Source organism: Empidonax traillii, unplaced genomic scaffold (genome assembly GCF_003031625.1).
Source record: "Empidonax traillii isolate 1590-97213 ecotype Southwest subspecies unplaced genomic scaffold, ASM303162v1 scaffold439:size492302, whole genome shotgun sequence".
Taxonomy (NCBI): Eukaryota; Metazoa; Chordata; class Aves; order Passeriformes; family Tyrannidae; genus Empidonax; species Empidonax traillii.
The window spans coordinates 396,786-418,910 of NW_020955632.1; the positions used below are offsets into that span (position 1 = coordinate 396,786).

General features: G+C 37.3%; 1 protein-coding gene across 1 annotated transcript in view; it reads right to left on the reverse strand.

Moving 5' to 3' along the window:
- LOC114062842 (protein eyes shut homolog) overlaps window positions 1-22,125 on the reverse strand; it is a 109,612-nt gene that overhangs the window by 23,616 nt on the left and 63,871 nt on the right. Inside the window, exons 4-7 of the mRNA XM_027894711.1 lie at window positions 15,229-15,411; window positions 10,005-10,171; window positions 9,682-9,826; window positions 4,118-4,292 (exon numbers count right to left, since the gene is read on the reverse strand). Coding sequence (XP_027750512.1) covers window positions 4,118-4,292; window positions 9,682-9,826; window positions 10,005-10,171; window positions 15,229-15,411 — 670 coding nt within the window. The remainder of the gene's footprint in view (window positions 1-4,117; window positions 4,293-9,681; window positions 9,827-10,004; window positions 10,172-15,228; window positions 15,412-22,125) is intronic.

The following is a 22,125-nucleotide window of genomic DNA, read 5'->3' on the forward strand; positions in this document are numbered from 1 at the left end:
CTTATGGTATCTGCCATCTGATACGTGGTGTATCTAAGAGATGTATGAAGCTAGCAGATAAAACAGAAGAACTGCAGAAGACTTGTGCTCTTCTGGACACGCTATGAAGACCAGAAAAGGTATCCCAAGACCTCTGCTATTAGAATGCCAATGTTTAGACAACTGGAAGAGCTTGGACCTCCACTGATTGTGATGGGATCTTATATGCTTAGCTCAGCTGGAGATACTCTGAGTTTATGTGTCCTAGGAGCTAAATGTTACTGCAAAACACTTCTGTATTTTCAGGCTTTTTGAAGAACATGAATTAAATTAATTCTTCTATACTCCAGTTTCTCAAGAATAACTGCCAAAACATGTCTTACTTTTTCTAAATCATGTTTTTAAGTGGGAAAGGGTAGAAAGTCTTTCCTTCACAACTTTAATAGTGTGTCTGAGAACAAACTGGGTAACCTTGAATCCTCAAGTTTTTTGCAAAGGACTCTTACTAAGTACACACTTAATAGGGTGTCCTTCACAGCTTTTACATGGCAGTCAGCCAGTTTAGGAAGCAAGAACTCTCAAATTACATATCCCAGCGAAATATAACAGAAGTTCACTTTCAGTTCTGGAAATTTCAGATACCACTTCAAATTCTGAAATAGTTGTATATAGGAAGTTCAAGGGTGGTTTAATTTAATGTCGTCGTCTTCTTGTTGTCTTGTCAGATTCTTAACAGTGTCATGTAATATTCATAGAATGGTTTTCCAAGTTCAAAGTCCCTTACCAAAGCCAAAATTAGATCTCAAACAAGTAACGCAGTTTCTAAAAAAGCAAGGACAATAAGTGTATGTCGCTGTTGGTTATGGACAAAACATAATTTTTTTTAATATAAAAATTTATGCATTTAAAAAAATTATTGCAAAATAATCTTATTTTACAAACTATGTAAGAAATATGTCTCCGTATTACTACACAAAATCCTAGTCAAACCAGAAGCATTTCTTGAACCTTACTAATTCTAAAAATATAACTAACAAATTCTAAAATATAACTAAAGGTGCTAAAAGATTTGTGAAGAATTGGAAAGTTTGCTTAATCCAGTGTGGTTTCCTAATCTAAACAAAAAGTATTTTTACATTCAATTTATCATGTTTAAAATATCATTCTCAATGCTAACAAATACGGAACTTTCTATGGTTATGCAAATATGGTGTCAAATCAAACAAATAAGGAGGAGTTCAGCTCTGCGCATTCTGACACCTGAATTTAGGAGTCTATATGTAAAATGGGCATTGAAAATTTGTTCTAATTGAATCTAGCCTAATAATGAGACTACAACAGCTCATTTTATGGGATGTACCTCTGCCATATAGAGGTATGATTTAATTTCCTAAACCTGAGTGGCCGATGCTCTTTGAAAGCTACAGAGTACTGAGAAACCCACATGAGGCTTAGAGATACAACACAAGACTTATGCAAGTCCTAAGCTCTTCTGAAGCAGCAGCTGATGGCCAAACAGTCTACCCAGGGGTATCTGAAGTGACACTATGTGCTTACGTTTAGCAAACTGAATCCTCTCCATTATGTCTGATGTTCTGCTCAAAGTGCACACAAGACACTCTTTTTCTCTTACTTCAGCAACAAGCAGTTGCTGATAACACAGCTGATGTGATAACACATCACAGGCAATCTTGTTATATATGGTTTTCTATCTTCTGTGATTCTGTGTCATAAATAAAATAATGGGGAATATTATTGTCCCTTGAAAAACAGATTTTTCATTTTATTAATAAAATAGTTCCCCTTTATTTTATTAAAACATAGCAATTGTGCTCTGTTACTGGCCAGAATGTAAAGTTTAATTCTGTGTATTTCTGGTTTTATTTAAATCAAAGCATTATCCCTATAGCAACTGAATCTACAGCTTAAGAGCATTGCACAATTTCTGGCAGGGTGATGAAAGCAGGACATAAAAATAGCTCAAAATAGGAACAGAAACCTCTGGAGAGATTTTATTTCAGGAGAAAAAAATATTTGAGCGCAAATCCAGTCCCTCAAGGACTCTACTCTTCAAAGGAACACCGATGATTTTAAAAGAGAAGGAAGCTCCCTCTGAGAAAATGTGAGATGGTATTGATAGCTGCTGCGCACTGATAGAAATTATATGTAAACTATATCCACACCTCTTTGGCAATGTTTCACTTTTTTTTTTTTTTTTTTTTTTTTTTTTTTTTTTTTTTTTTTTTTTTTTTTTTTTTTTTTTTTTTTTTTTTTTTTTTTTTTTTTTTTTTTTTTTTATGAGAGACATGTGCATGCACGTACACATAGCATGTGAAGGCCTTGCTGTCTGAAATACGAAGACAGAAATATAATTCAGTAGCAGGTCACTTTAAGTTAAAAACAAACAGACAAAACCTAGAAAAGACCAGTTACAACCCCCGAATGCCCACAAATTTTATAACAATCCCTAAACTGATTTGGAATACAAATTATTAAACTGTAATGATGAAAAAGAACTCTGCCTATAATATCAAATATCAATGTTTTCATGTCACCAGCTGTCACTCTAGCCTGCCATCTGCTTTCCAAATGTGGTTTACATGGTGCTGTTGGTGGTTCTGTGTCCCTTATAGACATTAAGGTGTCTTAGCATGTCTGGATAAGCTGCTGAAGCAAGGATTTAGGGAGTTGAATGGAAGGGGCATGCTTCAGCTGACATTTATGATATTTATTATTTTTCTCGCAATTTTGGTTGTGTATCTCCTCTAATATCCTCGGAAGTGTAAAGAGGGCCATTATCATTTCTTGTTCTTTAGAAAAATCAAAGACTCTGAATGTAAGGGTTTAACTCTGGCAGGATCATGCAAAATGCAGTTGGGACAGTTGAGACATACTGCAGCTCAACAATTGGAAAGCAATCCCAAATTATATCTTTCAAGGAGAATATAAATATGCTCATAAAGGGAACAAGGAGGAAACTGTATGCTGAATCTCAGGGTAAATTTTCCAAATTTTGGTATGGCCTTACTAGCTTTAGAAGCACTAGTTGTGTAGTGGTTCTCTTACAGGTGATTTGTGTCATGGCAGCAAAACCAATTACCCTGTAATTCTCTCTCCAATACAGAGTCAGTAGAATATTTTTAGCTTGACAGGTATGCAAACTTTTTTTGCAGCACACAGAAGGACAGGTCTTTGTTGTTTTATGAAGCATCATACACAGAGGCTCCACGGTGTGAAGCCTGGTTTTCTTCATCCTAATCTGTCTTGTTATCTGCAGTGTTTTCAGTCTGTGTCTTCAGAAGTTTCAAATCAGCACTTTTCTCTTTCTAAAAAAATGTTGCAAATGTGCGTAAATAAATGAACACACGTGAAAGCACAGGAGGGGAAGCAAGTATAATTAATCTTGGCAGATATTTTTAAAATAAAAACTGCTCATCAGCAAAGGTTTTACAGCTGTGTTACAAATTGTTTGAAAACAAGATTTATTACAATGGAAGTGTTGACACACAACAGCAATTTGGAACTGCAAATGTACTTCATTCTTTACCATGCCTTACAGCTTGGGCACTTAGATCCATCTACATTTAGTGACAAGGCAGGAAAGACCACAGACTTGACTTCTGGGCGAGCTGTCATTGCTACCACCTATTATTCCATAGATCAGCCATGTGAACAGCTTGTCTGATGAATTGATGTAGTTCAAACAATGTTTGAAGCTTCTACAGTTTTAAACTGTCTCAGAAATTTCTGATGTCAGGCAGTCAGTGTTTTACTCCAGAAAGGGGGTTCTTTTTCAGGTAACAGAGGTCACTTATTTTGCCCCATCAACCACATTCAGACATTACGACAGTCAAGCTCTCCTCTTCACTACTTCTTCTCTGCTACCTTACCGCTCACTTGTTTTAAAAAACTGTCACACATCTAATTCTTCCCATGAATTTCATAGTAAGTCTGGATGCCAGTCACTTCAGAGAAGCAGAACCAGTTCATCTCTTTTTCTCTCTTTTTCTTTCCCTCTTTGGTTCTCTCTCTCTCTGTATTAGGCTCTTTCTATTATCAACACACAAAATTACTGTAGTTATTAGTCTAGACGTCAGTCTACTTTGTACTCTAAAAAAAAGTATATATATATACTTACTAAACAGTAGAGCCACTTTCTATGCACTTCCCACCATTTCTGCATTTTATTAAACTGCATGGGGAATCTTTACATTGTCCAACATTGCGACCAGAATTGGGATGTCCTTCTGGAGAGCCTGGTGATTTAAACCCTTGATTGATGCTGGTACGAACTTGAACATCAAAAATGCAACCTCAAAAGTAGAAAGAAAGAAAGAAATGAAGTTTAAAACAGACATAGGAAGTCAAACCAAACCAAACAACAGGACAGTGGAGAGTCTGCTCTTCTAGTGGTGTCACAGAATGGTTAGCCTAACTTAATTCATCAGTATTTCTGAATTCCGTTTAGAGATCCATGTGCTAATTTATATTCTGCAAAACTGAAGTTGATACCATATAGTATATAGTTTTGGATCAAATCCTAAGTAGCTTTTCAAAATATGCCCAAGCATCCAAGTGATGTAAAGTCACATTTAAAGGTAACCCTAAGCACTTGAGAAATGCTATCCAGATACATACATAAATATACATACAAAAACTAAAAATCAGGTTTTAAACCGCTTTAGTTAAACTAGTACAGCACTGTATTTAAAAATGTTCATACTTTTCTAAATCTGATTTATATAATTTAGCCGAGATGTAATGAATTCCTACAGTGTCTGAAATCATGAGAATAGTAGCTATTCAGCAGTGAATGCCAGAGGCTCTCTGCTTAATATTAAAAGCAGGGAAAGGATATGATATGGAGATTGCAAGTAACTATTGCACTGGTTTTTAAAGCATCACTTAATGTGAGCTTTTGCATGATTCACTGAAATCCCATAAGGAAAAGACTTGCACCGGAAAGACCCAATGCATATACAATATGATTTTTTATAGTCATATACTTTGTTTTGAACAAAACATAAGTAATATCTATTGCAAGATCACTATTTTAACCACAGTTAGAACAATATTATTAAAAATAGCTTTCTCAGACAGGCTTTTGCATACTACACACATTTTGTAGTTCTGTTTATCTTGACACATAACTTGTTATTCAGAAACTCATAATAAGCAATATAAAAACAGCCTAGTTTGATGATTATTTGCAATCTTTGAATTATTGCTTCTTTCCTTTTTACAGGGTTGGTTTTTAGGCCACCTTATGCTTGGTAAATCCTAACTAATGTTTCATCTGTTTATCAGTAACAGATAAAGCATGTTCTGTTCTCCTGAGTCTTGCTGGAGTGCTAAGAAAAAGCAGCCCAGAGCTCTGTGTAAACAATGGAAAGCACAGTGAGTCCCCAAGGACTGCTAAGGTCATCATGGAAAATAAACTGGCATTTGTGTTGATGACTAGTTTAACTGTACCAGCTACAGTCTAACTGTGCCATCTAGGTTAGAAATAGCTCTTGAGCACTAGAACAAAGCAAGTAGTAGGTACAAGAGTATTTTGGCCCAGCTTTATAAGTTCAGCATAAACTTTTACCTAATTTCCCTGTTTTTTTTTTTTTCCCCCAATTCTTAGTCACTGGGATGCAGATGAAGGAGTCAGAGCAGGAATTTGAGCCTGTTGGAGCAAACACTATATAACCTTCTGTGGAGGGATCAGCTGACCTTCTCTCTGACCTGAATTCCCTTTGCTCTGCCAGTTCTGGGCCCCTTTTATTGAGAGGCTGCCAACTATTCTGAATAATGGAGAGGTTTTCTGACAGAGCCAAGTTTGCAAGAGGAACTCAAAAGAAGCTTCTGAATTTGTGAGTTAAACTTAGTGTGATTCTGAAGATTAGAGTTTTATGCAATTAAACTGAAATCAGACATCAAGACAGTGCCACTCAGAGATTATACACTACCTTTTTGTTTGTAACCTTTTGTCTTGGGACTCCTTAGACCACACTTGGAGCTTCCTGTCAATGACCTTTTTTAACTTTCAATTTATTGTATAGGTTTCAGTCCAGTCATGCAGAGCTCACAAACCACTAAAGACTCACCAAGAATGGATTAAGGAAACTTCAGATATTACTGTAAGAAATACAAATTCACTACTCAGCTTAAGTTTTTCTTTTTTTTTCTTTTTTTTTTTCTAATATATCCTTATCGTTCAAAGAATTTTTTCCAAAATTTCTCACTAGTCTCTCTTACTGCTTGTGAACACTTGGCACTAATTTGACAAAAAAATGCACAAAGCAGTCATTTTCAAGAAGATATGCTAAAAATGCAGTAAGAGAACTGACAGAAATAGATACATGGATAAAATCTTTTCTATCTGAATGCCATACTGAATTTACAGATTTCTAAAATTCTACCTGTACTAAAATGCTTTGTTTTCCCCCTGTTTTTCTTGATCAGTTGTGAGTGGGATGTTTGTCTAAAAGAGGAGATAGTCCCCACCGTGACTGTCAGGACTGCTCTGAGCTGTGACCCAAAAATCCAAAGGGCCTGTATGCATCTTACCAAACTGTGATGGAAGATGTAAGACCAAATAAAAGCTAGTTCAGGGCTCACTTTCCTTCTATGACATCTGTGATGCAGGAACACAAAGATAAGTAGTCTGTACCGTGACAGGCTTGCAATACATTCTAGCTTATCGTGAACTTAAACTTTGACCAAAAGGCTACATATGTATCTATCTGGAATTTATCTGTGTTCTGGGTTTACTTCACCTTAAAATAAAAGTACTACAACACCTGGAATTTTATTTACTTCTTTTGCAAAATATGAAGAGGTGGCTCAGTCAGCATGAAGGAGGTTCTTCAACAGTTCAGCTTTATGGTAACAGCTTCTTTTGCCTATTTACTCCTCCATTTAATAGTATTTGCTGTTAAAGAACAGATTACTTCCAAAGCTGTACTTCATCCTGCCTACAGGATCACGGGAACAATCAGTTGCTCCTCTCTCTGCTCCTCACTTATTTCTACATGCAAGCCCTGGCTCTCCATCAGTTGTGTCCAGGGCGAGAGACTGTATCCTGCTGTCACAGTAGCACAGAGCATGAAACATCAGAACTCTCCCTCTTGTTTTGTCCCTGACACCAGATTTCATTCTGCCTTTCTCAGAGATGGGAGGTTTAGAAATTCAGCTCTAATTTCCAGCTTTTTACAAGTACTTATTTATTTCACTTTGTGTGAGTCATTGTGTTGAGTTGTGCAGACCTCTGAACAAAAGAAAATTGGTTTGATACTCCCACTTCAGATTGTTCATAATCAGCAGGCTGAGTCTCTGACCACAAGATTTGCAACTACCTAAAACCCACACTTTACTTTTTAGAGCAGCTGCAGTATGCTCTGTAACACACTCAGAAAATCCTCAAGGGTCCCTTAATTACACTGTTATAGGAAATGAAAAAAAAGCCAAACATTGAAGTAAACCATCCTACCATCCCATTTACGAAAGGCTCTTGTAAACCCATGAGGAGCCTCAAATTCAGGTGAAGCACAGAGATTCTCAAACTCCACATGAATTTGGCTCCTTCATCTGAGCTCTACCTTTACTAGTTTCTTCAGCTTCTCTCAGGGGCTGAAAGAAGTTTTCTTCATCAAACATCCATAGGCCTTTCAAAAGAGTCTATAGGTGCTGATCTCCAAATTTCGTAAATTTAAAATTCCCCAACTTTTGATTATTAAATTACAGCTTATTAGAGACATTTTCAGTTTCCTCCTCCTCCACGGAAATTACTTGAAAAACTGCTAAAGGCATGCAAGTAAGGGAGGAAATGGTCTGAAACAGTAGCTGTACAGAGTAAAAATTCTAAATTATTGCACACTGACGCTGGGAACATTTAGTCTGCAGCAGTAAGGCTGGCCTCAATGTTTCTTCATCCAATAGTGATTGCTTACAAAAGGAGAGGTACACTCTGGTATTAGAAGCAAAATGGTTTTAATAAATCATGTATTTAAAAGCAGCCAAAAGCAGTTTCCAAAAGTCTGAGTGGTTTAATCAACTATGTGCTGGATAAATTTATCTTGACTGTTACTTCCAGAGTTTTTCTGTGAGTTCCCTACAGCTGCAAATTGACTGAAGAAAAATAGTTCAGAATTTTCTTTTATGTTATTGGCATTGCAGTTCCCACTCTGGAGAAGAGCTAAGGAGGTTTATTTCTGATCCTGAGGATCCTGAGACATGAAACTAGGGAAATTCTGAGCTAGAAGAACAAATGAGATGCTGACTACATAAGAAAATGTCATAGAATATTGGTAATAGAGAAACGCAGATTCCTTGAAAATCAGTATGCCCTGGAGAAGAGAGACAAGCTGCTGCTGGGAACTGGAGCATGGAATGAATTAGGAAGTATAGTAGACTTACTATTGTGAATGACAGGGTCAAAGAGTAAATTGTTGATGTGCTACATGATTGACAAAATTTTGTAGAAAATACTTCTTTTTTAAAGAGTGAGAAAAATCAATAACTAGTATGGTAACTAACAGTACATGAACTTTGTTTTTTTTTGTTTTGAAATATTATTCATACTGCCTTTGTAGAAATGTGGCCATTACAATACAGTTGCAACAGTTTCAAAAGGTTTATGGCTAAAGTGAAGCACCAGAGATTCCTGTTGGTCACCCTTAACATTAACATGTCCATAAGTAAAGGCAGAAGCGCTTCACAAATATTGACTCAATTAAAATACTTGCACAGACATTAGGTTTTATGATACACAAATTTTAAAACTGTTAAGAGGCTATGTTAAGTATAACTATACAAGAGTTGACCATAGGATATGAAACTGATTTTGAGAAAATTTCTGTGTAAGAAAAAGAAGTAAGGTGATGGTTGGAAAATAGGCAGTTACATGGTCTTAGTGCAAATGGAGTGTAGTAGTGTATGAAAGTGAATTTTATTGCTATGCTTGTCTTTGATAATGTGCCCCCAGTTTTATAACTGAGAACTCAGACTTTGTGTTACTATTGCAAAATGTTTACTTTTAATTTGAAAGGCTTTCCAGTCCTTAAAACAAATTGAAGTTTACCTCACAAATATCAAAGACATTGTTTCTAAGGGGATAAGGAATGAAAATAAAGTGTCACAAACAAATCCTTTGCATCACTGCTGATCTGGTAGGAGTTGAAGTCAGATTTCTACAAAGCTTCAAATATTAGTTTTGAGGCAGAAATTAGTATCTGTTAGATTCTAAGACGATTCCCAAGAGGAATTACTTAGGTCCTGTCTGGAGACCTAGATCATAATGTTAGGGAAAAAAAATCAGATTTCATGGTGTCCTATCAGAAAGAAGGTTTCAGCACAAAAGCTATTACCCAGACTAGCACTGCCAGTCACAGTGGGAAGAGAATCTAAACTACTACAGGGAAAGGAAGTCCTTCTGAAGGGATGTTGTAGAACGGGGACACACAAGAGGAGATTATATAATGGCAAACTTCCATTTTCAGCAGAAACAGAAAGTATTAAAAATATTTAGTAAAGACTCTTTTTGCGTCATGTTTCTTAGGCTATCGTAGTGAAATAATGAAAAAGCCACAGGAATTTCAGCTAAGGAAATCCCAGATTGTTTCCTGATAAGACAGAGATTTTATATCTTTCATTTAAAGGCAACTAAAACAATCTAACACATATTCTAAAAGGAATTGAAAATGGTGTAATCTTTACCTTGAAAGCCATTCTTAAATCTGGGTCCCTTTGGTAGGAGTTCTGGAGTATACTCACGATAACCTCCTAAATAAAACTGACTGAAGACATTGAGTCCAACCAGCCTCCCAGGAGAAGTGACAGTTTTATTCTTCTGATCATCCACCTGTCAATGAGACATTCATATTTGTTACAACAAAGGAATTTATCTTATTTAGAAAGTCCTAAGGAAGACAGTCTTGCCAAGTTTACAGAGAAACATAGAAATAATTTTTAATCTTCCCATATAAGATGTGAAAAAATACAGAGAACACTTTCCTTCTAAAGGAATTACTTTTTTTTACCTTCAGCCAGCCTTTTTGGAGATTTCTGCCAAGATGGATGACATGAATATGGAGTGTCAGATCAAGTGCCTTGCTGATGATTGTTGCTGTGCCAGAACCTAGATTGTAGCTATATACCACTCTCCCATTACGGAGGCCTAACTCCAAGAAATCATCTCCATTCAGACCTGAAAACATAACAAAATAATAACTACTTATTCCAGGATTTAGTGAATACCAGTACACAAAATATTCTTGAAATTCAATGAAAAGATAGGAGTTCGGCATAATTTTACCCAGGAAAGTTTTAAGATGCTTAAGTATTTCTAATGTTCTCTGCCTAACTTGTAATACTAGTTCCAGTATTTTTGTGAATTTAAAATAGAAACTGCAGAGGTTTTAAACATTTATAGGCTTTTTAAGGAGAGATCTTTTTCACACTGCAGTTAAGTTATGGCATCCACAAAACCTGTTGACAGTGGTGGATTTAGAAGTCATTGCTGTTCCTTCCCCTTGGAACACAAATAAATTTTCAACTTTTTCCAAACTCTAAAAAAACCCAAATAATTGAATTTTCAAGTTGCATGTGAGAACAGGCCCTGACTTAATCCTATTCCAGTATGCTTTCAGCTTTCATGTTAGGTACTTTAACAGCTTCAAAAGCTGCAGACACCTACTTCTGTGAGGCAAGGGGAGTGTCAGGAATATGTGCCTGGAGAAGCTCTAGCAGCTTCTGTCAAGCTCCATCTGATGCCCTTGACTCAGTAGCACCTGGAGACTTTATTGTACCTACCCCTGATTAGGGAGGCTCTAGAATGTTCATTACTGGTATTTCTCTGGTCAGAACAGCCATGTGCTTTAATTCTCTAAAGTCCTTCTAAATTTTGGGTTAGAACCCATCAATTTTCAAATTTGAAGTAAACTATTTAATTTCTTTATATTTATATGCTATATAAATATAATTGCAGTTGTGTTTTTCAATCACCATACTGTAAAATCTCATTTGATGATTTTAAGTCTGACTTAAAGCCCATGAGCAAGAATTCAGTCCTTGGAACTGAGTTCAATTCTCGGAACTGTTCCCGGTTGTCCAAGTAAACACATTTTTACACTGGCGTCTTTGAAGAGAATTCAATCTCTCATGCAGGCAAGAGTGGAACACCCATTGCTTAGAGAAAACATTATCAACTTGTTTCTGTTTAGTAATCCCACCCTTTTGTATATAAACTTTGCATAGTAAAAGAACCACGATACAAAAAAATGGTGAAGGAGAAAAATGTTCTCACTCTTGAATTAGGATGTCCTGAATTGAAATTCAAAGCCATCCATTTATTTTTAGAAGTCTCCTGTGAATCCAAGCAATTCAGTGCTCAATTTCATGCCTGCACACTGTGCTTTGTTTGATATTTTCTTCTGTTTTCATAAGGCAATCTCATTTTGTATTTGTTTCTGGGAAGGTCTCTTCCTATTTGTTCTTCCAGTATCAAATAGTGACCCTCATTTCATATGTCTCTTGATGCCCCTGCCTCAAATGCATGGGAAATTTGCTTCATTTGCAAAAGATAGAACAGGCTTTTCCCCAAGAAACAATGATACCTGTATATTGTCCTCCCACTGAAATTCTGCATATTGCTGTTTCACGACCAAAAATGCCCTATTCCCCTTATCTCATATTCTATAAATGAACATGCTGCATTAGCAATGTGGGGGGCAGGGAGTGCTTTTTCTATACAGAAGTTTGTTTTTGCTGTACAGTTACTATTTTGATGCAACCGGAATAAATAGGAAAAGAAAATCTTATTCCAAAGACTATGAATGCACTGCCTCTGTAGAAAGTGTGCAGCTACATCCTGTTGTATTAGAACACTAACTATTCATTTTTTATTACAATTATTTGTTCATGACTGAATGAAATTCCATTGCTTTCAGCTAAACTGGCACATTACCAGTGAAGGATTTCCAAACTGAAAATAACTATTATTTAAAAAAATCATTACTAAAGTTTCTATTTTCAACAGTGTCTACAAGTACTTACATGTTTTGACCTGCAAAACTAGGGGAAGCACATTAAAGACAAACCGTGACTTAAAATGCTCTGAATTTTTAAAATGCTTTCTTGGAAATGGAAGTACATTAAAGAAATGTAACAGTGTCAGGACTCTACAAAAATGATATGGTGAAGATAATCATGGAATCATAGCATGCTAAGGGGTCAGAAGGAACCTTAAAGGTCCTCTAGTCCCATTCCCCCCTGCCATGGGCAGTGACACCTTCCACTAGATCAGGTTGCTCAAGGCCTTATCCAGCCTGGCCTTGAACACTGCCAGGGCTGGGGCAGAATAATATAATGTTAAGAGTCTGCATAAATTAAACAATTTTTAACTTTAACCATGTATATTGGGATAGAATTTGATAGCAACTCACAAGAGGTTAGCCATGACATCAATGCCTGTGGTGTGCTGCTGCCCACCCATCATTTGTCAAGGGGATGCAGAAATGCATTATTACTGCACTGCAGTGTTCACACACACACACAAACTATATGCAAAGTAACAAAAAGCCGGGTTTCTGCCTAACAACTGCATAATAAGCCTAGAATGCTAGTAAATCTCATTAATAAAAATGACACCAGTAAGTTTTTTCTTTTAAAACTCAGGTCAGCTAATTATTGAAAGACCTACACTCCACGATCACTTGGAGAATACAGTGTACACCCTGCAGGCAAATTCAAGACAAATTTTACTGCAGCATATTTTATATTTTTAAGCAATTTTTTTGGTGTTCCCTTTTGATTAATGTAACTCAAAAAAAAAAATCACATTATTTTACACCACTGGTGTTCTACATTTCATATTTGCATTTGCTCTACGTGGAGCAAAGGCAATGGACTAATTGGTATAATTTTTGTTTGGTTACATTTCCTACAATTAGAAATGTTTCAAACAGGTGTCTGAAATTCAGTTCCCAAGGTTGAAGAAACATATCTGAATGTGGTGCGTTCTTGTTGTTGAAAAAAATGTTCTAAAGATTCCTTTGTGTTTGTATTACAACAGAGTTGTGTACTATTCTTATAAAAATTTAGTGATGGGGACACTGGCTTCTGAACACTTGTTTTCTAAATTACTAGATGGAAATGTTTTAGGTAACTTCAACTCTACACACCATTTCTACTCAGCCACTCAAAAAAGAAAGACAATATTTCCTTTGCCCACACCAATAAGTTATTAGTAAATGAAAAGAAAAGCTGCCTGGGAGTGAGTGGTGACTATTCCAGGAATAAAATATGGCATGTGGATGTAGTTTAAATGGTGTGAATGTAGTACAGTAAGAAGTATCACACGTATCTGACCGTGTTTTGCTGAAGTTTGGAAGAAAACTTAACAAAAATCTGATTCACACAGAGACAGGGGCAGAGCTAAGTTTTGAGTTGAAATACGCTCGCCATGGTTTAGTACCTATTTATGTTGGGCTAATTTGGGTAATCAACCTGATAAATTAAGTAAATGTTCCGTACCAAGGAAACATAGCACACTGAAGTACAGCTGATTAGCTGAGCTGCACTAGCTAAATTTGACAGGATCTTTGCAAATGAAAAGTAGCAGACTGAATTATATCACAGATAGGTAAACTGCTGAGCCGTTCTAAGCTAACAAGTCTTAGTTTGCATTGCAAACTAACAGCCTGATTCTTGGAAGTTTACCACAGGGAGAAAGGGGAAGAAGCACCAGGGGGTGCAGGAACTTGAGTAATGAAAATTAACAGAAACCAAGACCTAAGAAAATATCGAATGTATTAACATAGCAAATGGAGAATACCCTGTATCCTTCTGATGTAATGTACTGCAATTGTTTTTTTAGATATATATGTTATTGCATCCTGCCTCCCCCAAAATTATTTTTAATGATGTATTTTGGGAGCTCAGTATCTTAAAACTGCTAATAATAATAAATTCCCTCCTCTTTCATTCTCCTGAAGTATTAATTTTCTGCTACTGTTCAGCATAAGCATTGGGTTTCTGTAACTCATGGGCCATATTTGCCAAACTCATGTGATGTTTTAGATATGGTAAAACATCTACTATGGTAGCAGAGACTCATATTTATATATCTAAATCACTCTCCATCTGTGTTGGGTTTAGACCTAAAGACACATCACCAAACCTCCCTCCTAGACTTCAACAACCCCATTGTTGACAACTCCAAACCCAAAAGTTAGGTCACACTCCAATTGCAGAAATAAGGTAAAAATAAGTTACTTGCTTCTTATGATCTATGAAGAATAAAGTAGTTTCTACTCTGACTGCTTTATATCTGCATTAAATTTTCATTAGATTTTTCCCAACTTTCATCAATATTATAGCTTCTTTGTGGAGTAATGCTAAGATGGACAGAACACAAGTAGTATTTCTATTTTAGCCCATTGCAGTTCTGATGCCATGCAACCTGCCCCAGAGTGATGTTGTGAAGAGATACCTTAAGTGTTGCTAAAATCTTGACACAAATTCTGTAAGTAGATTTATGTAACTTGCTTCTCAGCTATGTTAATCAGATCAAGTTGAATGCTTTGCTATACAGACTGGGGCACAACTTATTCATAGCTATCTTGGGTTAACTTGCATTGAGTCGTCTCAGGGGTTAGGATCTCTCATTTGACATAAGTAACACGGAGCCCAAAGCTAGCTGCTGCAAGGTTGGGTTTCAGTGCTGAGTACTGTGGGTCTTGGAAGCTGAACCATTGTGACAACAGCAGCAATTCATGGCTGTCCCTGTGGCAGGTCATTTGAGACACACAGCAGGGTGGCTGTGGCATGTTGGATAGACAGATGGATTTTCCAATCAAGTAAATATCAGTGGAAGAAGGTTTGAGGCAGCATCTCAAGATTGCACACCAAATACATGTGATCAATAATGAAAGTTATGTGTACGACTGACAAGAGAGAACTTTGTTTTCCATTTCTTCTGTTCAGAAATATGCTAGAAATATGCTACCTCAAGTGTCAAATTAACTGTTAACTTTAATTACTGGAAGCAGTTATATTTCTCCATAATGAAAAAAAACATTTAGACAAGATGATTGAATTACTGTGTCTTTACAAAACATTAAATTATTGAAGAGATTTTTTTCCCCCTAAAAAAATTATATCCTAAAAAGAACCAAGAAAAACCTGTACATACTTTTATTTTATCCTACTTGTCTAATGAGTATTTGAAAGCATGTAAGTATAGGTAATACAAATAAAGCTTACCTTGGCCCTTCTGTCCAGTGAAAAAAATCAGGTTATCTTGTAAAGCTGAGTTGTGGTTTGCCAACTGAAATTTCAAGCGAAATTCATAGTAGAAGATGATATTTGGGATTGTAGAATAAGCTAGGAATGAGGTATAGCCAAAGACATCTGTGCCACTGAAACTTGGTTGTGTAATATTAATAGCTGGATTAAAAAAAAAAATCTGTGTTAGGGCAAATTCATATGTATAATTCATATGTTAGGGCAAATTCATATTCATACATAACATATGTATTTGCAAGTTCTACTTCCTAGCCTAATTTAGAATTTAAGAACTTATAAATAAAACTAATTATTCATTATATTGTAATAATTTAGACACATGCAGATACAGTTTGGCTTTCCTCTGAGGGTAAATATCTTTATTTTTCAGCTTTCGTAAATAGGCTTATTTTACAAATGAATTATTGGCAACTACTGCCATCTCCTGGATTCTAGGTAGCATTGTTCCTCCATTTGTAACAATTTGTACACTGTAATATTGACTCAAAACTGAGAGAGACAAAGGAAAACACACAAAGAAATTCTCCTCTTAAAAGAAATGCCATCTCTGATAGGCATCTGAGTGAAAGTGTGTACGAGAATATGCTGAAGAGGTTATGGAATAATAATTCTTCACAGGTAGAGGAAATAATGAAATATCATAAAAGGATGAATTTGCAGCACAGTGAATAGGACCTACATGAATTACAAATAAAATCAAGCCTAGGCATGTCTGTACTGGTGCAAAGACAATAGAGTGCTAAGCACCCCCACTGCCCCAAGGATTTCTTGCTGCAGTCCAGTAGCCAATTCCTCTAGCTGATGCTGAGAGTAGAGATCATTTAATACTCATATTGGCTATATGGTTTAGTTAAAACAGGAGAGAGAAGAAGAAAGCTGAGTAAAGCTTAACCTTAAAAGACTGGGTATTGGAGTAGATTTGAGATTTGAGCAGTTATGTCTAACCAACCTGAGCACCAAACGTGACTGAATACAGCTTTACTAATGAAGGCAATAAGAGAGACTGGGGGAGGAAGGCATACAGAGCTATACCATGTACAAACCAGATTGGTAAGTGCTAGTAAAGTATTATAATACTCCCCAAGTAAATCTACATTAGCCTAAGTACCTTTCAGCATCTGGCCTTGAATACAGTGTGAGAGAAGCAATTACACATAATTGTGAAAATGTTGTCACTGTCTCTAGTTCGTGGAATCTTTCTCTAAATTTGCAACCTGGTGTAAGACCCCAGGCCTTGAGCTACAAGCTCAATGAAGGGGTTTTACTTTAAAAATATACAATCTCCAACAACATCCTCCCTCTGGACATAGTGGAAGAGCTTTTGACTTTTTAAACGCTTTAGAGAGTGCATAGGAGAAAAGCTGAACACATTTTCACAGAGGGTACTTTTACTGGTAAACTTTAGAAAGTAAGAGCACTTGGCAAAAGTTTAAAGGGTAACATTCCACCAAAAAAACGTTTCACAAAGCATTGACTTAGCATATGCTAACACATACAACTTAGCAAAATCCAACCCATCCAGTCTCAAGATACCCAAAATATTAAGAAAGGAGTAAGGAGAAGAAGAAGTAAAGACAGACAGAGTAAAAGAGAAATATAGCAACTATCCCTACATCCCACATAGATCCAACTTTAGGAGTCTAGAAGATGAAGTGTTCAAACATGTGGAGACCACACATCTTCAGTTTTATCTGCTCTGGCCCCCTGTGGCCACCCCTCCCATGTGGGATTTTCATCCCACTGACCATTCTGGGGCTCTTGGGTGTAGTGTGGGCAGTGCTCCTGGGCTGCCTCTGACTGAAAGCTGCCCTGGGGTCAGCCAGGAGGCTCCCAGGGGCTGAGATATGGGACAGGGCATTGCCTCACTTTTGTCAAATTTGACCTGTCCCTTTCCCCCCGCCCCCGCCACACACACTTGAGTTGGTCCAAGCCAATAATTAATATAATAATCCAGTGTCTCGCACATGGAAAACCTGCCATATCGGTACTGAAGTGGCAGACATTGCCTTAGTACCTGGTACCTGCATTGCAGAAAAGATGCAAACATAGGCATGACAAACCTTTTCTAGCACAGGCTTGGAGTCTGCAGCAATACAGAGTGTACTGTCCCATTTATTAAACACTACTTCACACTTGTGACACATTATTTCTTGCTCCGTGATCTTAAATGTGAGCCAGGAAATTTCCATATGAAACAAGGATTTTGTCCTAATTAGAAGAAAACTGGCAATGAGTTTGTTCTCAGCCAAGTCTGACTGAACATAACCTCAAGTCTCAGACCTCTGTGAGTCATGTGCTGAAAAAACACAAATCCTCATATTTAAATTTGGTGATAGTTTCAGTCTATCCATATTTCCTCATTTAGTCATTGAACATGACTAAAGTAGGCTTAAGTTCTGCATTTTTTGCTTCTCAGGAAGCTCCTGAGAAAGGAGCTCCCAAAGGCGGCTCCTTTAATGCAAAGTATTCTTCCTTTTTTCCTTTCTTTTCCCCCTCCCCTTTTGTTTCTTTCTTTCCATTTATTTAATAAACCACAAAATATTTAAGACACAAGGAGATTTTAAAACAAAACAGACCTTTGGAATTATAATCTTTTCCTCCTTTGCTTTATAATGGAAGAGGCAAATTCTCTCATGTACCTCCATAGAACCAGGTAATTTGGTTTGCTGACAGAGATCACTGAAGGGTCTATTTCCTGACAAGTTATTCCCAACATAAACACTTCATTCCCAGTATGAAGTATGTAATTGTTTCAGCAGTCTCCTTGGAGCTTTCTAACTGGGGAGTTATTTTTTTACCTTTCTACTTATTCCTTTTGGCATTCCTTCTAAAGGTGGATTGAACACAGATGAAGAGCCTCCAATGTAAGAAAGTCATGGACCTGTTGAAAAAAGTCCAGAGGAGGGCCACTAAGTTGGTCACAAGGCTTGGACATCTTTCCTACAAAGACAGGCTGAGAGAGTTGGGGCTGTTCAGTTTGGAGAGGAAGAGGCTCCGTGGAGAACTTATACCACCTTCCAGTAGGTGAAGGGGGCCTATGACAAGGCTGGAGAGGGACTCTTCACAAGGGCCTGTTGGGACAGGATGAGGACAAGAGAGAATGGCCTTAAGCTGAAGGAGGGAAAGTTTAGACTAAATATTAGGAAGAAATTCTTTACTGTAAGGGTGGTGAGGCACTGGAACAAGTTGCCTAGAGGTATTGTGGACTCCCCATCCTTGGAGGTGTTCAAGGCTGAATGGGGCCCTGAGTAACCTGGTCTAGTGGAAGGTGTTCCTACCATGGCAGGGATTTGTAATAAGATGATCTTTAAGGTCTCTTCCAAGCCAAACCATTTGATGATTCTAAGATTATGTGAGCTGGGACATAGATGATATACACAGCTGATCACCTAATGTTGCACTTATGCCAGTAGAAAAATTAAGCACATTAGGATACAGTGTCTTTCATAAAAAACATCTACCTCATACAGGTCCGGTGAACAGTATTCTAAAATCCTTATTTCACCACACCAAATAAGAAAGCATCATTGGGTTAGAAGCCAGAGTAAAGTATTTCAGACTTATAAAGATAGGTAGGATGAAGCCTATCTGCTCGGTATCCTGCAACCACTTCCCCCTCTGCATGTTCTTTGTCTCTGGTCTTCATTGCCATAAAAGCTAAATGATTGTGAAATTCTGAACTCATTCTTTGTAAAACCAAGGAAAAAAATTTTTTCCCACTAATTTTAAAGAATGGGAACTCTAGGGATCTTGGAAACCTAATTATTTGCACAAAATTGTGCACAAAGCCTGGTGCATGTTGAAGAACTGACTGTAGATCTCTGAACTCCAGATTAGAGCATAGTCACTAAACATTCTTTGCTCCTGGGTACCAGAGCACAGCCATTTTCAAAACATCTAACAAGAAGCAATTTTCCTGAGTGATGTCCATCTTTGACTACTTGTGCATCTCCTCTCAGATCTTTAGGGTCTTTTCATCCAGCTTTAACTGTGCATTTTGTTGGGGCCATGCAGTACATTCCATAATATATTCATCATCGTAGGGGCTTAAGGAATCCCTGCCATGCTCTAGGTTCCATACATGGTAACAGACAGCACCAGTCAATAGTTTTGGGGATCAACAACTTATTTGAGGATAACAAAATGGCAAGTAATGCAAATCAGAGGTACAATTACCCAACTGAAAACAATAATAAATCCAGCATATCACTAGTAGTGGGCTAAACTTGATATCTGGGCACAAAGATTTACATAACAGTGGTTATCAGGAGGCTGTCAGGAAGAAGGGCATGCTTCTCCAGAGGAGCAACTCACACCCATCAACAGGTTTAGGGAATTAAAAAAATTCCCTGGTTGGTGTGTCCTTATTTAGTGTTGACTACCTGCACTTGTTAATCAGCTGTCATATCCCAGCCCTGCTTCCTTCTGAGCTGGTCCTTCCCTGTGCATGTGCTGTGCCTGGATGTTATTTGAAATGGTGCATGAGCACATTAGGGAGCTACACCTTTATGAGGCATATGGTCACCACAGGAAGAAATACTGTTTAAGGCAATAGACATTTTTTATGAAAGCCATTACATTATCTTGGTTTACTTCACAGCTCTCTCCACCATGTTGAAGAAGTTTCTCATACCTAGTAGAAGTCAGATGCAGAATCTAATTAACTACCCTATCCTTAGTAGGTAGGCAGAGGCAGTGTTTGCAAATAGTCCTCCCTTATCCTGGTCTTTGGAGAGTAAAATGTATTTAGAAATGTTAATCAATACTGAGTCAAAAGCTTGTATTTCTGCCTAATTCAATCTATCTAGCTTGACAGATACTCCATAGTTTATCTGTCTCTGGACTGCCATATATAGAATTTATACTACATTTTTAAATGTTTCTTGTCTACGATGTGTTATTTATCAAGCGATATTTATTCAATCACATAAAAAAGTGAAAGGTCATCAGTAAATGTGCATCAGTGTAAAATATTCAGTCTTTGAGATACCTTTCATGCAATGACCATACTCTTACCTATTTTTAACTTGGAAATTGAAAAAACCATAATAATAACCCTGTGTGAAAAATACAGTGATTGGTAACATTGTGCGAAGCAAGACAGTTCCATGTTTTCCTTTTATTCTCTATCTTTTCATTTTAAAGCTATGGAGCCAAGAATGTGCAGAAAATTGCATAATCTTTTCCTTGAAACACAGTCCTTTTAAACATTATTTGTAAAATGTTTGGCACTAGTTGAAGTAGCAGAGGGCACAGCTAACTCCACTGGATTTATTTTTTTTTTCCTTTCTAGACACCATTCAAGCTGAATTCTGCCCTTGCTCTTAGACTGCACAGTCTGAAGTGGTGAAGGAACAAAGATGTGTCCCAATGTCTCTGATGATGAGCCTTGTAAAAACAGACTCCAAATTAACACTGTGCCTAAAACACACAGTGCTCTGACAGAGTAGTGAAGTCTTTTATCCCTTTTTTGTCCTTGCTCTTGTCCTGTCTCTCTGTCAGTTCTATGCCATTCATCATTGGGCTTTTCTGCATTCCCAGTAGTGAACAAGTAATAATACATGATGTGATATGTCCCATTGCCTCACAAACAAATAATGACAAATTATCCCATTATATAAATATATTAATATGGTTGACTACTTACTTCCCTAACATTGTACATCTTATTGGAGGTGAACATAAAAAATGGGAGTTAAAAAAACCCCAATTTTCATTTGAAAAAAAGTAAAGAAAAGTGAATAAAGTGACAAAGAAGAAAAAGAATAATGGTTTCATTTTCTCTGAATTTTCTGTTATGAGTTAAAATTAATGTTCCTTCAGCATTCACTGCCAATACATCTTGAACCACAGCTTTACAATACATTACAAAAAACAAGACACACTAAAGGAATAGAAAGAGATGAAGACTTCAGGCTAGAGAATTGCAATCAGATAATACACTTCTTTTATATTAACATTGACCAACTGTGAACAGTTACCAGCTCTACGTCTGGCTCTAGGATCAGCAGCCATATACCCTGTGGGATGGGTAGTTCTCCTAAAGACTTGCTCATATATTTCATAGAATCACAGAATTACAGAATCATCAATGTTGGAAAAGACTTTCACGATCACCCAGTCCAACTGACTGACATCACCACCATAACCCCCATATCCCCAAGTGCAACATCCAGACGCCTCTTCAACACTGCCAGAGATGGTGACCTCTCCATCTCCTCAGGTTATTTGTTTCAATGCCTGACCACTCTTTCAGTGAATTTTTTTTTTCTAATAGCTAATCTGAACCTCCCATGGTGGTCATTTCCTCTTGTCCTTTCACTTGAGACACGGCAGAAGAGACCAACTCCCACCTCACTAAAAGCTTGTTTCAGGTAGTTGTAGAGAGGAATGATGTTTCACCTGAGTTTTCTCCAGACTAAACAGCCGCAGTTCCCGCAGATGCTCCCCATAGGGCATGTTTTTCAGACCCTTTCCTGTCTTCTATGCCCTTCTTTGGACACAATCCAGAACCTCAATGTCATTTTTGAAGTGCGGGGTCCGAAATGGAACAAAGTACTGCAAGTATGACCTCCCAGTCCTGGGTACAGTGGGACAGTCACTGACCTACTGGTCACGCTATTATTGATACACTATTATTGTCCTTCTTGGCACCTGGTCACACTACTGGATCATATCCAGCTGACTGTAGAGCAGCACCCCCCAGATTCCTTTTGGCAGAGCAGATCTCAAGCCAATCTTCCCCGAGTCATGCAAAGACAATATTAAAAAAGGAATGAGAATTGCTATCAGGCATTGTGTTTTAAAGTCTTCCAAGCTGTGGTGGATTGACCCTGCCTGGATACCAGGTGCCTA